This window comes from Rhinolophus hipposideros (genome assembly GCF_964194185.1).
Source record: "Rhinolophus hipposideros genome assembly, chromosome: 24".
In the NCBI taxonomy this organism is placed as follows: Eukaryota; Metazoa; Chordata; class Mammalia; order Chiroptera; family Rhinolophidae; genus Rhinolophus; species Rhinolophus hipposideros.
In genome coordinates, this window is record NC_138070.1 from 25,027,647 (window position 1) to 25,045,082 (window position 17,436).

General features: G+C 39.7%; 1 protein-coding gene across 1 annotated transcript; it reads right to left on the reverse strand.

Moving 5' to 3' along the window:
* Positions 1 to 7,072: 7,072 nt before the first annotated feature.
* Positions 7,073 to 13,873, reverse strand: ACRV1 (acrosomal vesicle protein 1; the record flags this gene model as incomplete). The annotated part of the gene is made up of 4 exons (XM_081037118.1): positions 7,073 to 7,197; positions 7,956 to 8,075; positions 9,699 to 10,418; positions 13,825 to 13,873. The coding sequence occupies 4 exons, from the start codon at positions 13,871 to 13,873 to the stop codon at positions 7,073 to 7,075; spliced, it is 1,014 nt and encodes a 337-aa protein (XP_080893244.1).
* Positions 13,874 to 17,436: the final 3,563 nt, after the last annotated feature.

The window sequence follows — 17,436 nt, forward strand, 5'->3', positions numbered from 1 at the left end:
AGCTTCTTCACAGCCTGTTTGATCTGGTGCTTGTTGGCTTTGATATCCACAATGACACACGTGTATTGTCTTCTGTCTTGGTGGCTGACTGGGCCGTTAGGGGAACTTGGTGGTGGAGTGGTCAAGCTTGTTTCTCCAGGGGGCGCTCTTCCGAGGGTATTTGGGCTGCCTTTGGACTCGCAGTGTCGTGGGCCTTTAGGAGATGGGTGATGTTTGGATCTTTTTGTGGCCGTGGACGCCTTTCAGCACTGCTTTCTTTGTCATCAAAACTTTGCTTTGGCTTTGGCTTTGAGAGGGGCAGGGGCTTCCTTCTTCGCTTTCAGTGCCATCTTTGTGAAAAGCTGAGCATCGTTTCATGTGCTTATTTTCCATCTGTGTTTTTTTGGTGAAATATTGCTTCATGTCTTTCATTCATGTTCTGATTGGATTTTTTTTTAATTAAAGTTTATTGGGGTGACAATTGTTAGTAAAGTTACATAGATTTCAGGTGTATAATTCTGTAATACATCATCTGTATCTCACATTATGTGTTCACCTGATTGGATTTTTTAATATTAAGTTTTGGAAGTTCTTTATATATTCTAAATACTAGTTCTTTGTCAAATATGTGGTTTGCAAATATATTTTCCTATTCGGTAGCTTGTCTTTTAAAAAATTAAAGTTGATTGGGGTGACAATTGTTAGGAAAGTTACATAGATTTCAGGTGTACAATTCTGTAATTATCTACATCTCATTGTGTGTTCACCACCCAGAGTCAGTTCTCTTTCCATCACCATATATTAAGTAGCTTGCCTTTTTATCCTCTTTTACAGGTCTAAAAACAGCAAAAGTTTTTTATTTTGATGAAGTCCAATTATTAATTTTTCCTCCTTTGGATAATGTTTTTGGTGTCTATTAGTCTAATAATCCTTTGTCTAGGCCTAGATCTCAATGGTTTTTTTTCTCTCCTGTGTTATGTCTGAAAGTTTTATGTTCTTTCTTTTTACATATAAGACTGTGATGTATTTTGAGTTAATTTTTGTATAAGGTATGATTCTTACATTGAGTTTAATTTTTTTGCCTCTGACTATCCTGTTATTTCACTGCCATTTGTTGAAAAGGTTATTTTTTCTTCATTGAATTGCTTTTGCACTTTGGTAAAAAATCATTTGGGTGTGTTTGTAGGTTTGTTCCTAGGTTCTCTGTTTGGTTCCATCGATGTACAATCCGTCTCTCCAATAATCCTGTATAGTCGTGATTATTATACCTATGCGGTACAAATGTGGGTAGACTGATTTCCTTCCAGTTTGTCTTTTTCAAAATTGTTTTAGCTGTTCTAGTCCTTTGCCTTTTCATATCGATTTCAGAATAATAATCTCTGTATCTATAGAATATCTTGTTGGGTTTATTTTTAATTGTGATAGAAATAAAATTGATCATTTTAACCATTTTTAAGTGTCCAGTTCAGGAATAGTCAATACATTCACGTTGTGCCATCATCATAACCATCCATCTCCAGAACTTTTTCATCTTCCCAAACTGAAGCTCTGTACCTATTAAACAGTAACTCCCTATTTATCCTTCCCCCCAGCCTCTGGCACCTGCCATTCTACTTTCTGTTTCTATGAATTTGAATACTTCCAGTCCCTCATATAAGTAGAATCATACAATTCTTGTCCTTTGGTGTCTGGTTCATTTATCCTGTGATGGACATTTGTATTGCTTCTACCTGTTGGCTGTTGTGACTAATGCTGCTATGAACATGGGTGTGCAAGTATCTATTTTGAGTCTCTGCTTTCAGTTCTTTTGGTTATATTCCTAGAAGTGGAATTACTGAGTCATATAGTGATTCTATTTTTAATTTTTTTGAGAAACCATTATATTGTTTGCCACAGCCGCTGCACTATTTTACATTCTCTCCACCTACCCATAATCTCTTGCCCAGGTGTCTGTTAGTCTGTGGTTTCCCTGCAGCTTTCATAGGCGGTGCCCACTGCTGCTTATGGTTTTTTCAAGCCTAAGGTCTGAGCTATTCTGCTTTGCTTTACCTGAGCTCTGGAGTTGACTGAAACAGAGCAGTTCTTCAGGCAGCCCCCATACAGGGTAGAACGTTGCAAATCAGGTTGGAGGCAGTGTATTGGCAGCTGGACCACTGCCGCCTCCTCACTGTACCATGTGGGAAAAGGAATGGAGCAAGGATGAGTAAAAATGCCATGAAATTTCCTACCATGTGTAATGTGGTTTTTTTCTTAATTGGATGTTCACTTGTTCGTTGTAGACTTTTGATTGTTTTCCAGAGCCCCTATTAAATAATTTTAACCAGTCTATTTTTTTTTTCGTTTTTAATGTTTCTATGGGGAAAAGAGCGCCTGGAGTTACCTTGTCCATCATCTTGCTGAAGTCACTCCTTGTTGCTGGGCTTTTGATTCAAATTCTAATAAACCTGGTCTATGAATTTAGAGAGACTGAGACATATTTCCTATGGTGAATCTCCCAATTCATGAACACAGTAGTTCTCTCCATTTTAAAAAAGATCTTTGATTTCTTTCATCAGCGGTGTGTAGTTTTCAGCTTATACGGTCTATGCATATTTTGTTAGATTTATATCTAAATACAGAGGGTGCCAAAAAAATATATACACATTTTAAGAAAGGAAAAAACTATTAAAATTGTAATACTCAATATATACCGATAACAAAAGATGAATATAAGTCACATTTGACTTCTGCAATTACAAGAGGTGCTCAAAGTGGTTACCAACAGCTCCCAGACACTTCTGATTACGGCGAACGACTGTTTGAGCAATGTTGACCAAAGTGTCCACTTGTATGCATTTTTCCGGCACCCCCAGTATTTCTTTTTTTTAGCCATTGGAAATTACATGTATTTTTAGTTTGGGTGTTTAAGTGTTCATTGCTAGTGTAGAAGTACGATTGATTTTGTATGTTGATATTCTATGACTTTGCTGAACTCACTAATTACTTCTAAAAGTGGTTTTGTAGATTCCTTGAAATTCTACATGGAGCATCATGTCATCTGCAAATAGAGACAGTTGTATTTCTTCCTTTCTGATCTTTATGCCTCTTACTTCCTTTTCTTCCCTTACTGCACTGACTGGAACTTCCAGCATTATGTTGAATAAGATTGTTCCCAATCTTAAAGGGAAATCATCCAGTCTTTTATCATTAAGGATAATGTTATCTATAGGTTTTTGTTTTCTTTTTTTTGAAGTTGAGTAAACTCTCTCTTTTTCTGAGTTTAACATGAATAGTTGTTGAATTTTGCTAAATGTTTTTTTCTGTATGAATTAATATGATAATGCCACTTTTTTCTTTAGCCTGCGAATATGATGGATTACATTGATTTTCAAATATTGAGCCATATTTGCACCTACAGAATAAACCTCATGATCATAGTGTATAATTCTTTTTACATATTTCTGAATTCTATTTGATAATATTTTGTTCAGGATTTTTTTTCCTATATTCACAAGAGATAGTGGTCTATAGTTTCTTTTCTTTATTTCTTTTTTTTTTGGTACTGTCTTTGTCTGGTTTTGGTATTAGAGTAACATTAGTTTCTTAAAAAGAGAAGTGTTCCCTCTGCTTCTGTTTTCTGGATGAGATTCTGTAGAATTGGTGTTAATTTTTCTTTAAATATTTGGTAGACTTTTCCAGTAAAACCATCATGACCTGGAGATTTCTTTTGGGGGGAATTGTTAGATTATAAATTCAATATCCTTAATAGTTATAAAGCTCTTTAAATTATCCATTTCATAATGAGCAAGTTGTGGTAGTTTGGTTTTTTCAAGGAATTGGTTCATTTAACAAAGTTGTCAAGTTTTTGTGTGTAGAGTTTTTTGTTTTATTCCCTTAGTATCTTTTTGATATCTTCCTGGTCTCTAGTGATATTCCACTTCATTTAGATACCAGTAATTTGTATCTTCTTTCTTTGTCAGTCTTGTTAGAGGTTTGTCAGTTTTAATTGATCTTTTCAAAGAACCAGCTCTTTGTTTTATTGATTTTCTCTATTTTTCTGTTTTCAGTTTTATTGATTTCTGCTTTTATCTTTATTACTTACTTTCTTCTGCTTACTTTGGGTTTATTTTGCTTTTCATTTTTTGGGTTCTTGAGGATGGAACTTAATTGATTTGAGCCTTTTCTATAAGCTCAATTTTTTTTTTAAGCTCAATTTTTTTGAAGTGTGCATTTACTGCTATAAATTTCCCTCTCGTCACTGCATTAGCTGTTTCCCACAAATTTTGATATGTTGCATTTTCCTTCTCATTCAGTTCAATATAGTTTTTATTTCCTTTGCTACGTTTTCTTTGATCTATGGATTATTCAGAAATATGTTCTTTAATTTCTATGTATTTGGATATTTTCCTGTTATCTTTCTGTTACTGATTTCTAATTTGATTCCATTGTGTTTGGTTAACACAATCTATATGATTTCAGTTCTTTGATTTGTTGATTGATTGATTGAGGATTTTTATGAGTTTATTTGAGCCAAACTGATGACAATTGCTGGGAAGCAAAATCTCAATGGATTGAGAAAATGCTTCAGAGGATGGCAGTTTTGCAGCTTTTTATACATTAGAATAAAAGGAGGAGACATAAGGAGGTTTACATGAAATCCATTGGTGGTAGATTAAGGGGGCAGGAGAAAGCAAAGCAGGAAAATCTCTGGGAATCGATAAAAAGTAAAACGGAGAGATTTACACTTTTTTTACATTGCTGGGTACAAAACAGTTAATAATTAACATTTATAGTACATAGAGATGGTATGTGGGGAACAAGATACCAATGCGGGGTTCTGTGCTCTCAATGCTGTAGTGCCATGGTTGTGCCCTGAAGGGTTTGGAAAAGGAGATTGCTTTGACATTTCAAAGGTCTGATATCTTAGATGCAAAAAAAAAAAAAAAAAAAGAAAAGAAAAAATAGATGTGTCATTTAAAGACTGACGTACGTCAAGGAAGCTACAAGCCTAGTACATGACTCCTCGCCATGACCCCTTTTTAGTTAGGAATTTTTATGTTCAGACCATCCTATGTGGTTACTTTCAGTCTGAGTTTGTAAGGCCCACTGTGCAGTCTTCCCCTGAGCTTATCAGGTTTAGTATGTGGCCCCTTTTTCATCCACAATTACCCCTTTTGGTCATAAATCAATCTGAAAGATGCGTTAATGACCAACCTCTTGGTTGGATAATGTGGTCCATGGTGCTAGCAAAGCTCATTCCTAGGAAGTGTTGGTGTTGGCTATTTGAAATGGTGGACCATTGGGGATGGGGCAAGACCGTAACATTGAATGGAAGTCAAGGCCTAATTTTTCTCAAAAGGTAAATAGGAGGTAGTTAGCTTATAGGCATTCATTAAGAAAATAAACACTCTGGATCATTTCTAACCTGCAAGCTATCATGGTTCAAGTTTTGCTATCTGTCTCACTTTATTTTGCAGCCAGTATAACATTTAGTTATAGTTTGAGGACACAACCATACACGTCTTTGGTTTTCACAATCTGACCATGAGATGGGTTCCCGTTTACTGGTGTTATTATTATTTAACATGGTCCATCTACTTCCCATTGGAAGCACTCAAGTATCATTCATTATTAATCTCATTCTTTCTAGTTGTGCAATTGGGAACTGTAACTCTTAAGATTGAATCGGGGCAAGACTGTAAGAACAGAATGGTGTAAATTACAATTACCATCAAAAAATTTCCAGAGGCCAGGAGGACAGTAAATGTTTCGTAAGTAAATTTCCTGTTCCCCAGCAGCGCTTATCGAGGGCCATTTTTTTTCATAGCCACTTCAGCTTCCACCTGAATTAACATGATTAGTCCTTGTTGGGTTATTATCCAATATGTTCCCTAATTGGGTTGTATACATAAAATTCCTTTCTCAAGATTCCTTTTCAATTCTTTTATTGTTAAGTATGTTTATGGCCCATGATGTGGTCTATTGTATATTTTCTATGGCCATTTGAAAAGAATGTATGATCTGTTGTTAGGTAGGGTGTTGTATAAAGGTTGATTAGATCTTTTCGGTTTATGGTGTTTTGAGTTCTGTATTTTTGCTAAATTTCTATCTAGTTGTTTGTTGTTTATTGCTGCTGTAACAAATTACCACAAACTGGGTGTCTTAAAACAACACAAAATTATTATCAGACACTTCTGTGAATCATAAATCTGACATGTCTCAGTGGGTTGAGATAAAAGTATTGGCCGGCCTTGTCTTTTCTGGAGGCATTGCCTTGCCTTTCCCAGCTCCTATGGATTGCCCATGTCCCGTGGCTCATAGTCCTCTTTTTCTAACTTCAAAGCCAGCAATGGAGGTGAAACACTCTGAAGAATATACCACTAGTGCAAGACGAGAGGGACTATTATAGTATTTCCACCTGCCCCTCTATGCTGAGAAGATCCAATAACATCGTGTATGTGAAAAAGATTGAAGCATTATGACCTACTATATATTTATATAGCAAATAAATTTTTAAAGGAGTAATTTTATTATTATAATTATGTTAAGAGTAAAAGTCTCAAGAGCCAAAGAAAGGGTGAGTTTTGGACCCCATGATAAGTACAAGGGAATGAGATTTCTATAGGGATGGAAAAGTGGGGAGTCAGAGAGAAGGACCCTTAGTATTGTTTAAGCTCATCAAAGGTTAATGCCTACTTTGTATTCCTTCTTGTGATCTCTGCCCTGAGAACCCCTTCACTTTGATGAATATGGAATGGTTTAAGCGTGCACCACTTTAATGTGTAGAGTGGAAGGACACTCAGGCTGATCCTGCAACTGGCTGACAGGAAAAGAAGTGTGTCTGGAGTCTATATTCTTTAACCATGTGGAATTTATTTGAAAAGAAAAGAATGTTGAGAGATGGGTTTGGGGAACAGGGAAGACAGAGGACAGAGAAGTATGGGGGATGGCATGGATAGGAGAGGGAAGATATCTGAGCACCTCATCTGACACTCAGAGGACATGCGATTGACTAGTTGTTGACCTGTAAAGAAACGAAATATAAATTGAGCCCAGGAGGTTGATGGAGGATTTTTGCTGCCTCAGTCAGAACTGGTAGCAAAGGCACAGGCTTCTAGATCTTGTTGCAGAAAGGTTGATTCCGACAGCATACAATTTGCATCCTGGTTCCATGGGAGAAGAGGTTCATAGATGGACACATGTTCTCACACCCCTGAACCATGAATTGGAGTTTTCCACCTGAAAGAAGCAGGGACAGACTGTAGTGAGCAGCAGGTTTTGTCCTCCAACCTTAGCCTTCATCCCATGGTCCCCAGCGTCCCCATGCAGGCACTACCAAGACCTCCAATTTATATATTCTTCCTCCCTGTCCCTTTCCATCTGCCTCATCTGGGCGCTTTTCCCCATCAGATGCCCACTTCCTCTAATAAGGGACCAGAAAAACCACAAGGGAATTCAGGCAGTGTGGTTCATGGGATGGAAGTAACCAAAATCCCTTATTTGGGGGATGAGGAGTGAGTAGGAGGGTAAAGAGGCGTGAGTATATACTCAGGTCTGGCAATCTGTGGACACAGACAGACAATTGTTTATTCATGTATTCAGTATTTACTTAAATGCCTCCCTCCCATGTACTGGACATGGTGCTAAGTGCTAGGAATACATAGCCATGAACAAGCTAGACACAGTCCAGAGCTTATAGTAAATGTCTCAATGGCTCAAAGGGCAATTCATATTTCTTTAATAGGAAGAGACAGCCAGTCTCCCTGCCTCTTTTTAAGATATCATAGGCCTGCTGGGAAGGGGCTCTACCTCTCCATCAATAGCTGGAATTCCATTCTTAATTTTGAAAGGGTAAAGTAAGTTCTCCTGAATCTCCAAGTTTCTGGGAACCACAGCTTGATCCCTGCTCAGGCCCCTGTCCCCCACCACACTGCTCCCCATTAGTACTCAGTTGATGTATTCTCTGGCAAAGATTGCCTCATGAAGTCCCCACATACCTTCAAAGATCTTTTTTAACATGCACTGCTGGGACTTCTGAGTGGCACAAATTCCCTCTCCACGAAGACATTTTCCTTGATCATTCATATAAGAGCATGTGTGGCAATTTAATACTGGGTCTGAAAATTTAATAAAGCCTGATGAAATTCCTTTGTGGATCAGGTGTGTAGTCTTGAGTCACATATCTGGGGAGGGATGATGGGCAACAAGTAGGCTGGATGTAACACATTGCATTTATTGGTTCTTCTTGGGGACCTGAAGGCCCTGTGTCGAATAGAGCATATTCTTTCTCCCATAACAGAGGAAATTCCTCCATTCTTACTGCTTCAACTATGATCTTCATTGATGAATCCAAAATTTATCTTTTTTTAAAAATTTATTGGCGTGACATTTGTTAGTAAAATTACATAGATTTCAGGTGTACAATTCTGTATTACATCATCTATAAATCCCATTGTGTGTTTACAGTATCAGTTCTCCTTCCATCACCATATATTTGATCCCCCTTACCCTCCTCTTCTACCCCCCACCTCTCCTTACCCTCTGGTAACCACTACCAGATTTATCTTTCTAATGCTGACTTTTACTCCAATTCATAACCCCATGTGCTGACTTCCTGGACATTTATAATGAGATGCCCTTCTGCCCTGTCTAACTCAATAGGAGCAAAGAACTTATTACATGACTGGCGCCCTTTTGCACTCCTCGCCATATTCTTACCCAAAAGCACAAAGTAAAATTTGATGAATAAGCTTTGTTAAAATGCTCTAATGTTGCAAACCCCATAAAGAGTCTATATCATTCTCCAGTTTCAAATTGGCCTTCAATAAGGTCACAGAGGGCCTTTCACAAGGGCATTCTCTTTGAAATGCTTCCATATTTCCTCTTTTACGATCTCCACTGCCAATGCCCTAGTTAAGGAAGCATAAGAAGTGGAAAGACTATGGGCTTTGGAGTCAGACCTGCATCTGAATCCAAGGTTTGCCAGTTTCTAGCCATGTGATGTTAACCTCACTTCTCTCACCTGGAAATTTGGAAGACTGCTACTTATGCAATGGGGTGAAATATGAAGTATTTATGTCTGGTAGTAACTTGAGGCATCAAACCTTGGATCTCGTTTTCCTTCTGCAAATAACCCCTTTTTTGTAAGAGCCAAAGAATTGTAGTTGTCCTAGGAACTTAATTCTGGATGTAACAGTCTCTTCACATTTTACTTTCTATGTTCAAACAAACAAGAACAAAGAGCCACCAGTTCTAGAGCTAGATATGTCTTTACAGAGTTTGCAAAGCATTCTAACATAGTTTATTAAGGAACAGATTTAGCATGAAGCTCATGAAAGTTAGTCTTCCAGGAACCCCTTTCCAAGGGGAGCTGTGGCCATTTGTATCCATAATTCCATATGTAGAGTAAAACTCAAGGGACTACTGGCATTTTGTATTTCTGTTATTTTTCTTAAAGAGGGCCTTCCAAATTTTTTAGCCTTCAGGGCCCCACAAAACCTTGCCTCCTGCCTCCTGGTATTATTGTCAAGAGAGTTTTGGGGATAGCTGTTTGTGAACTATTCTTTCTTCTACACTCTTTCTTTAAAATTGGGTGTTTTGATGTGTTGCCTCTTTCCCACCACAAGTTAAGGACTGGCACTCATCCAAAGGTGGCTCACCTGTGCTTGAAGATGGACTGCCTGAAGGCTGTTCAACCAATGACTTGTCACCTGAGATCTGGTCACCTGTAGGGTGTTCACCTGAAGCTTGTTCACCTGAAGGCTGTTCTCCCGAAGGCTGTTCAGCAGAAGGCTGTCCACCCGAAGGCTGTTCACCTGAAGGCTGTTCAGCAGAAGGCTGTCCACCTGAAGGCTGTTCACCTGAAGGCTGTCCACCCGAAGGCTGTTCACCTGAAGGCTGTTCGCCTGAAGGCTGTTCACCTGAAGGCTGTCCACCCGAAGGCTGTTCACCCGAAGGCTGTTCACCTGAAGGCTGTTCACCTGAAGGCTGTCCACCCGAAGGCTGTTCACCCGAAGGCTGTCCACCCGAAGGCTGTCCACCCGAAGGCTGTTCACCCGAAGGTTGTTCACCTGAAGGCTGTCCACCCGAAGGCTGTTCACCTGAAGGCTGTCCACCTGAAGGCTGTTCACCCGCAGGCTGTTCATCTGAAGGCTGTTCTACCGAAGGCTGTTCTCCTGAAGGCTGTTCACCTGAAGGTTGTTCACCTGAAGCATGTTCACTCACACCCGATTTGGGATCACCTGAAGCAGCTTCACCGGAACCATGCTCACCTGAAGCACCTCCAACTAAAGCGTGCTCACCTGAAGCGTGCTCATTTAAAGTGTTCTTGCCCGAAGAAGCCTCATATAAAGCCTCACTGGCTGAAGGGTTTGCAAGTGAAAAGTACTCACCTGAAAGTTGCTGAATGGAAGCTTGATGATCCATCAAGCCAGGAGGGTCATCAGGCAGACCTGATGCTCCTAGGATGGAGAAGAAACAGAAGAGAGATTGTCAAGGGGAGAGAAAGCATTTCTGGAATAAAGACTAATTTCCTATGGAGTAAGGCTAATGGTATTGGATTCCTATGTTTCCTGTGGGCCTAGATCAGGCACATGAAGATGTTACATATGTTGGAGGAAGTCAGTTAATTACCAAAGAGACAATGAAGATAGAGGTGTTAATGAAACGCACAGAGTCTACCTCTGGGATTAAAGGGAAGACTTTAAAGATCCACAGTATTAAGAAATACACAGGAGAAATACACTTGCCCATGCACCAAAAGCACCTGGAGGGAAATGGCTGTGTCTCCCTGACAAAGCCATCAGGAAATCAACATACCATCACTCATGTAACCAGCAATTCACCACAAACCCTCCCTCCAGTTCCTCTGTGAGTGAAAGGCAAGAGAATAGAGATAACAAGAGGGAGAGAAAAATTAAGTTTTTTCAATAGCTGGGTAATGGTAGCTGAAATTAAGGGTGGAAGATTTTTACCTTTGGACAGGATAAATTTTAAACTAGAAACGACAAATATCTCACGAACACAAAGATTATCAGAAGGGAATAAGACACCTTAATTTGGCAATTTCAAGTTTTCCCACACTCAATCCCCAATCCATGTGGGCTGGGGACTCAAAGCAAGGTTGCTATTAATTTTTAAGATAAAAAATTATTTGCTTGTATATCTCTGATTTGAGATTCTTTGTGATATAACATTTACACCCACTTCATGGAGTTGTCATGAGTGTTCAATAAGATAAATGTGAAGTGCCTAATCCATTGCCTAAGTGTTCAATTAACTTTAGTTTTCTCTCCTCCCCACCTTACATTGGAAATTACAAAAGTCTTAGCTGGGCATTCTCTTCTGGACAGTCTCTTCTACCAGTAATCCATCTCGTCAACAACTGTCAAACAAATATTCCTTAAGTATGAATTTCATTGACTGTAGCACAAACAGAATTTGATGATTACGCTTTAATTCAACTGAGTAACCTAAAGGAAGGCAAATAACTACAACTGAGTTATTAATCCTAGCCAAGCTGAGAGGAATTACAAGATCTTCGAGGCTGAGGTAGAGTAAGTCCCTAAAGTACTTTAGTTCTATAAGAGTTATACATATATGAATATGTATACCTGTGCATGCGAGGTCTGACAACTAAGTGCACGAACTCATCCTAGAAAAAGTGCTACATACCTCATTGCTGAATATCACTACAGTCACCTTCAAAGTACTTTCCTTGGGAAGCTATGCACCGATGCCAGAGCCTAGTCCACCCTTCAAAGCAGTTCTGGAACTCTTTTTCTGGAACGGCTATTAGAGCTGTCACTGTATTACCCTAGATGTCCTGAATGTCATCAAAATGGCTTCCTGTCAATATTTCCTTTATATTTGAGTAAAGAAAAAAGTCATTGAGGGCCAGATCAGGGGAGTAGGGAATAGGGAGGCTGTTCCAATACAGTTATTTGTTTACTGGCTAAAAACTCCCTCACAGACAGCGCCCTGTGAGCTGGTGCATTGTCGTGATGCAAGAGCCATGAATTGTTGGCGAAAAGTTCAGGTTGTCTAACTTTTTGTCATGCAGCCTTTTCAGCACTTCCAAATAGTAAACTTGGTTAACTGTTTGTCCAGTTGTTACAAATTCATAATGAATAATCCCTCTGATATCAAAAAACGTTAGCCACATCATTTTGACTCTTGATTTGGACTCACAGAATTTTTGGTCGTCAAGAATTGGCTGACTTCCATTATGCACGTTGATGCTTTGTTTCAGGAGCATATTGATACACCCATGTTTCATGACCAGTGATAACATGGCCCAAAACATCGTCTATCCTTAAAAGGCTGTGGCAGTCTTTGACTTTCCTTAGCTTTTGTTCATCGGTGAGCTCATTCGAGACCATTTTTCCACACACCTTTTTCATGCCAAGATTTTCAGTTAAGATTTTCTTGTTTCTCTACCGATGTTTTATTTGGTCTGTTATGCTCCTCACAGTTAGCTGACAATTTTGACGCACAATTTGACACATTTTTGCAATGTTTTCGTCAGTTCTATTCGTTACTGGCCACATTGACCTCTTTTCATCAGTGATGCGTTCTCTCCCCTCAGAAAAATGTTGAATCCATTTGTACACTGCTGTTTCTTCATGGCATTATCCCCATAAACTTGGACTAACATGTCCCTGATTTCACTTCCAGTCTTGCCAAGTTTAACAAGAAATTTAATGTTTGTTGCTTTAATTCAAGCTCAGACATTCTCACGATGGCACGCAAAAACGTGCAACAATAATGAAAGCCACTCAGCAAGACACCGCCACACATCGACATGAGCACAGCTGTGAGACCCTGATACACCAAGGTTATGAAACCTTATCGAGCTGTTTGTACAGTGCTGCCAATGTAAGCGCACGGTGGCAAGTTTGTGAACTTATTTGTCATATATATATTCATATATTCATTCTGGGTGATTTGCAGTCCTTACAGTCTATGACTTTCTGAACGACTAGGATTAGAATATATTGATAAAGGAAAGGTAGGACTTAGTAAGGCTTTTAGGAGGTTTTTATTTTTAAAAAGTTGCAGAAACATCTGCTTGACTGATTCTTCAATAGTTAGCAGAAGCTTTAATACAATATCTCTGGTAGGAAGCTTGAAAAAGGAACACTAATTTCTTAGTCATTCTTATAGTTTATAACTCACTGCTTCACCCTGTGGCTGGTACATACTATCTTCTGGTAACTACATATCTACGCTTCTGAGTCAATCTTTGAATATCTAAGAAAGCCAAAAAGAGTATGTCTGAGAACCAACATTACAGAAAACACTATTGTTTAACCAACATCTCTGAGCTCACGACCTTTCTCATCCACAGGAGGAAAGAGGGAACATAGCCCACCACGAATGGGGGTCCTGAAAGAGGAAATACAGACAAGTGGAGGGACAGAACATAGTTGTGAAGGAGAGGAATGTAAGGTCTCTGGCCCAAGCCCTGCTGGGTTCTGAGATGGCTTTCTGGGCACAATGCATTCCTATCTCCTTATGTCTTTCCTTGCCACATTAACTACATAGGATGTCGAGCTCAGTTCATTGGAACAAGCCTTCACTGGACTTCCACAGAACCCCTAGACCTAGCTTCTCATCTCACAGAGCATCAGGTCCAAGTGTTGAATGACTGAAAGAAGTAGGAATGGGACTGTGCCAAGCCAGTGGGCTCTTCTGAGAGTGAAGTCATTACTAGGAGGAATCAGCTGGTGCAGCAGCTCACAGTTGAATTTGTTTAGCTCTCCCTGATTCTGAGTTACATTGGTTTGGGTAACTAAGATACTGGTCTTCCTTCTTCAAGGGCTGTAACAACTTAAAGAGGCCTGTTAGCCAAGGTAAAGGACTTACCTCTGGCAGATCTAAGCAGGTAAAAGCTCATTAATAAGAGAAACTTCATCTGGATTTTAAGAAAGAGGGGACCCTTGTGTGGGGCCCCCAAGAGCCGTGAAGAAAAACTGAGCAGAAGTTCCCAATGCTGAGTCACAGCCTCCGGGAATTCTAGAACCTCAGAAACAACCCATATTGGCTCACAATGGATTGTGCTCTGAGGTTTTCATGTAACCAGTCAGGTAGGTTGGCCCTCCAACAACCCATATCAAACCACCAGTGCAGGCTGTGTGTTTGCCACGTGCAAGATGTGTCTCGGGGCTCTCTGCCCTACTAAAAAAAATCTTACTACCAAAATAATATATACTCTTTGTAATAAATTTTAAAAGCTATCTGCTCTCTTCTTAAAGTATTCTTGACAGTGAGCTGTGACTGGCTGGTTATTTTCTGTTTGGCTCTCTAAATTAGCCTGTTTTTGGTCCTGTATCCCCAGAAGGCTGACTTCTGTTGACTTGTTCCCGTAAGTGGTGGTTGGGTTTGGCTTCAGGTTGGATTTAACCAGTGGAAGATTGGAGGAGGAAACACACACACACACACACACACACACACACACACACACACAGATGGTGGGGGGCCGGAGAGGGAAGTACTTGTTCTTTCTATTCCCTTCCTACTCTGAGACTCTGACACTGGCTGGGTCTTTCCATGATGAAGCTTCTGTCGAGTGTTTTCTCCTTCACAGCTCCAGCTCTCAGCCAGGCTGTGGTAAGGTGTTTTCCTTCCCCTGTCGACTTAGGCCTAAGGATGATGATTTCTTGCTGTTGCTAAAATCTGGATGCCCCAACTTTCCTTTTTTTGTTGTTTTTGTTTCTTTAACCATGCCCACTTCTGTAAATAGTCTTTTCATAAAGAGTCTATATCAATCATAGTTACAGTAGGAAACAGATGGGTAACTGAGGAGAATTTATAGGATATGGGCACAGAAAAGAGATCAAGGAGGGATAGTCGAAAGCCTTGATCTGTATCTTCCATCCAGAGGGTAGCCAAGCTGCGGAGATGGACGTGGTGAGATATCTACCTGGCATACACCCGGAACTTTGGGGGGGATTGGGTGGCAGAGGGGCCCTAGCCTCCATCTACTTCTTCCCTGCCTGTCTGTCTTGGACCACTGTATTACATGCACCATGGCATGCTGGGTTTCAATAGATGTATTTATCATTCTTGTAACTATGTTTGATGTTTGTCTCCCCCATTAAACTCTAAGTTCCTTGAAAGCAGGGTCCATGTCTGGTTTGGTCACTGTTGTATTCCCAAGACCTAGCAGCAGGTTTGCCACATAATAGATACATACTAAAATGTTCCTGAATGAAGGAAAAAAGGAATTGCCTTTTCTGGGCCTCTTTCTGCCTCATGGACAAAAATCTATAGAGAGTCCCTCTATGAGCTGGCTGAAGATTCTGGGTCAGCTGGAGAAAGCAGGGTCACCAAGAGTTAAAAGCTGCACAGGAGGCCTACTCTACTTGGCCCTAGTTTTAGGATAAAACTAGGATTTCTGGGTCTGAGGCTGGGCTCCTCTGGAGTAGAGAAAAGCATGAAAAAGCATGCTGTCAATAGTTCATTTCCTTCATATGACGTGAGTTTGGAGACACGGCTATGGGATCACATTGAGTCAGACTTCTGTTGATAGAAGCAGTGGAAATTGGTGGAAAGAAAGAGGTGCTATTAACACCACCCACCAGTTGTTTAAAGTTTGGCAGCAGCTCTTGGAGGCTGTGTGCTGGTTTATCACTATTATTGATATATCTCTTCATGTTTCAGTGTGAGTAATTTTTGTTGCTCAATCTTCAAGTTCACTAATTCTTTCCTCGGCTGTATTGAGTCTACTGAATAGCCCGTTGCAGGAATTCTTTACTTCTGATATTGTGCTATTTTATTTCTAACATCTTCATTGAACTTTTTCTTACAAATTTTATTTCTCCTTTCAATTTCTTCATCTGTTCATGCATGTTGTCTACTTTTCCAATTTTTTAACTCAATTAATTCATCATATTAAAAAGAAACAACAGACCTAAAAGGGGTAACTTTTGCTAAGCCTCACCAAGAATTTCTACATAACCTAATTTTAGTTTCAGCCTCTTATAGGAGTGGAATTTTAACTAATCAGCCTGGAATTTCCTGGTCAGCACTAATGAGATAATCTGCCTGATAAGACCATCTCCCTGAAATAATCCACTCTTAACTTTCTTGTCCCACCCTATTTCTGTCTGTAAAAACCTTCCATAATGTACACCTTCCATTTGCTAGATGGGATGCTGTGTGATTCATGAATCACTTAATAAAACCAATTAGGCCTTCAAATTTACTGAGTTGAATTTTGTTCATTAACAGTTATTTTAATGTCCCTGATTAATAATTCCAACATCTGGGCCATCACTCAGTTTAGTTATGATGATTATTTTATTTCTTGACAATGGGTTGTTTCGCTTTTTTGTGCTTGTAATTTTTTTTAATCAAATGCTTGACATTGTGGGTAGAAGAGTAGAGAATGAGATAAGTAGTACTGATGTCCATACATTCCTTTTTCTGTGCTAGGCCATTAGTGTCAGGAATTGTGATGTCACTTTTTATTGTTGCTATCATTGCTTTCCATGTGCCATGGGCTTCAAATTCCCCTAGTGATGGGCTGCTGTTTCCTCGTGCTTAGGAGTGTGTCAGCGATACTGGAGGGTTTTTTCTTTGTGTTCATGACCCTACTCAGCTTTTACAAATCCCTGCATCCCTGAACAACAGAAAAAGTCACCAAATTTATGCTCCTGTGAGAGGGAGAAAATAATTTTTCTTCTATCCCTCTAGGTTCTTGGTGTAGACACTCCCCACCTCCCCTTAACAAAAGACAGAAAACAGAAAAACAAACAGAAGTTTAATAAAATGGATACCTCCTATTTACGTGGGAGATACACAGATGTCCAAGTGGGTAGAGTCCTGGGGGTAAGGTGTCTGTGACTTGGGGAACTGGAGGAAGATGTGTGGAGCCGAAGGCAGAGTAGACATGTTTTATTCACAGGCTTTGCCAAGCTGTTGGGGTGAGGTGGGAGATGAAATAGAGGGTAGGGCTTCATCTGGTCTCCTGCCTTGCCCCCAATCTATCTCCTTAGGACTGAGAATAGAGGTTGCAACTGAAGGGGACCAAAAGTTTTGCCTTTTGGGATATGATTTTTAAGCTGGTTATTAAGAAAAGACTCAGAAAGAACCTTTGAACTTCCCCCCTTTCTTGACTAAGAAATTCAGATGGAAAAACCTGCTTCAGGAAGGGAAACTTAACATAATCACCTTACCATTAGCCAGAAAGACTTCAAGCAGGAGCCTGTTGACTAAATACATCCACCACCCCCTTGTCCCATTGTTTCCAAGTTGCCTAGCAAAAATTTACCTGCCAAATGTATTCTGCTCTTCTTCAATCACCTGCAAATTGCCCAATTTCACTTTTGAATCTAAGACCTCATCCCCGCCTTTCTCCTTTGTCCAAACTAACATATATACCCAATTTTACCTCACTGTTTTTGGAATTTTCATGCTTACGTGAATTCCCCGTGCACAAATAATAAACTTTCATTTTCTCCAGTTAACTACTGT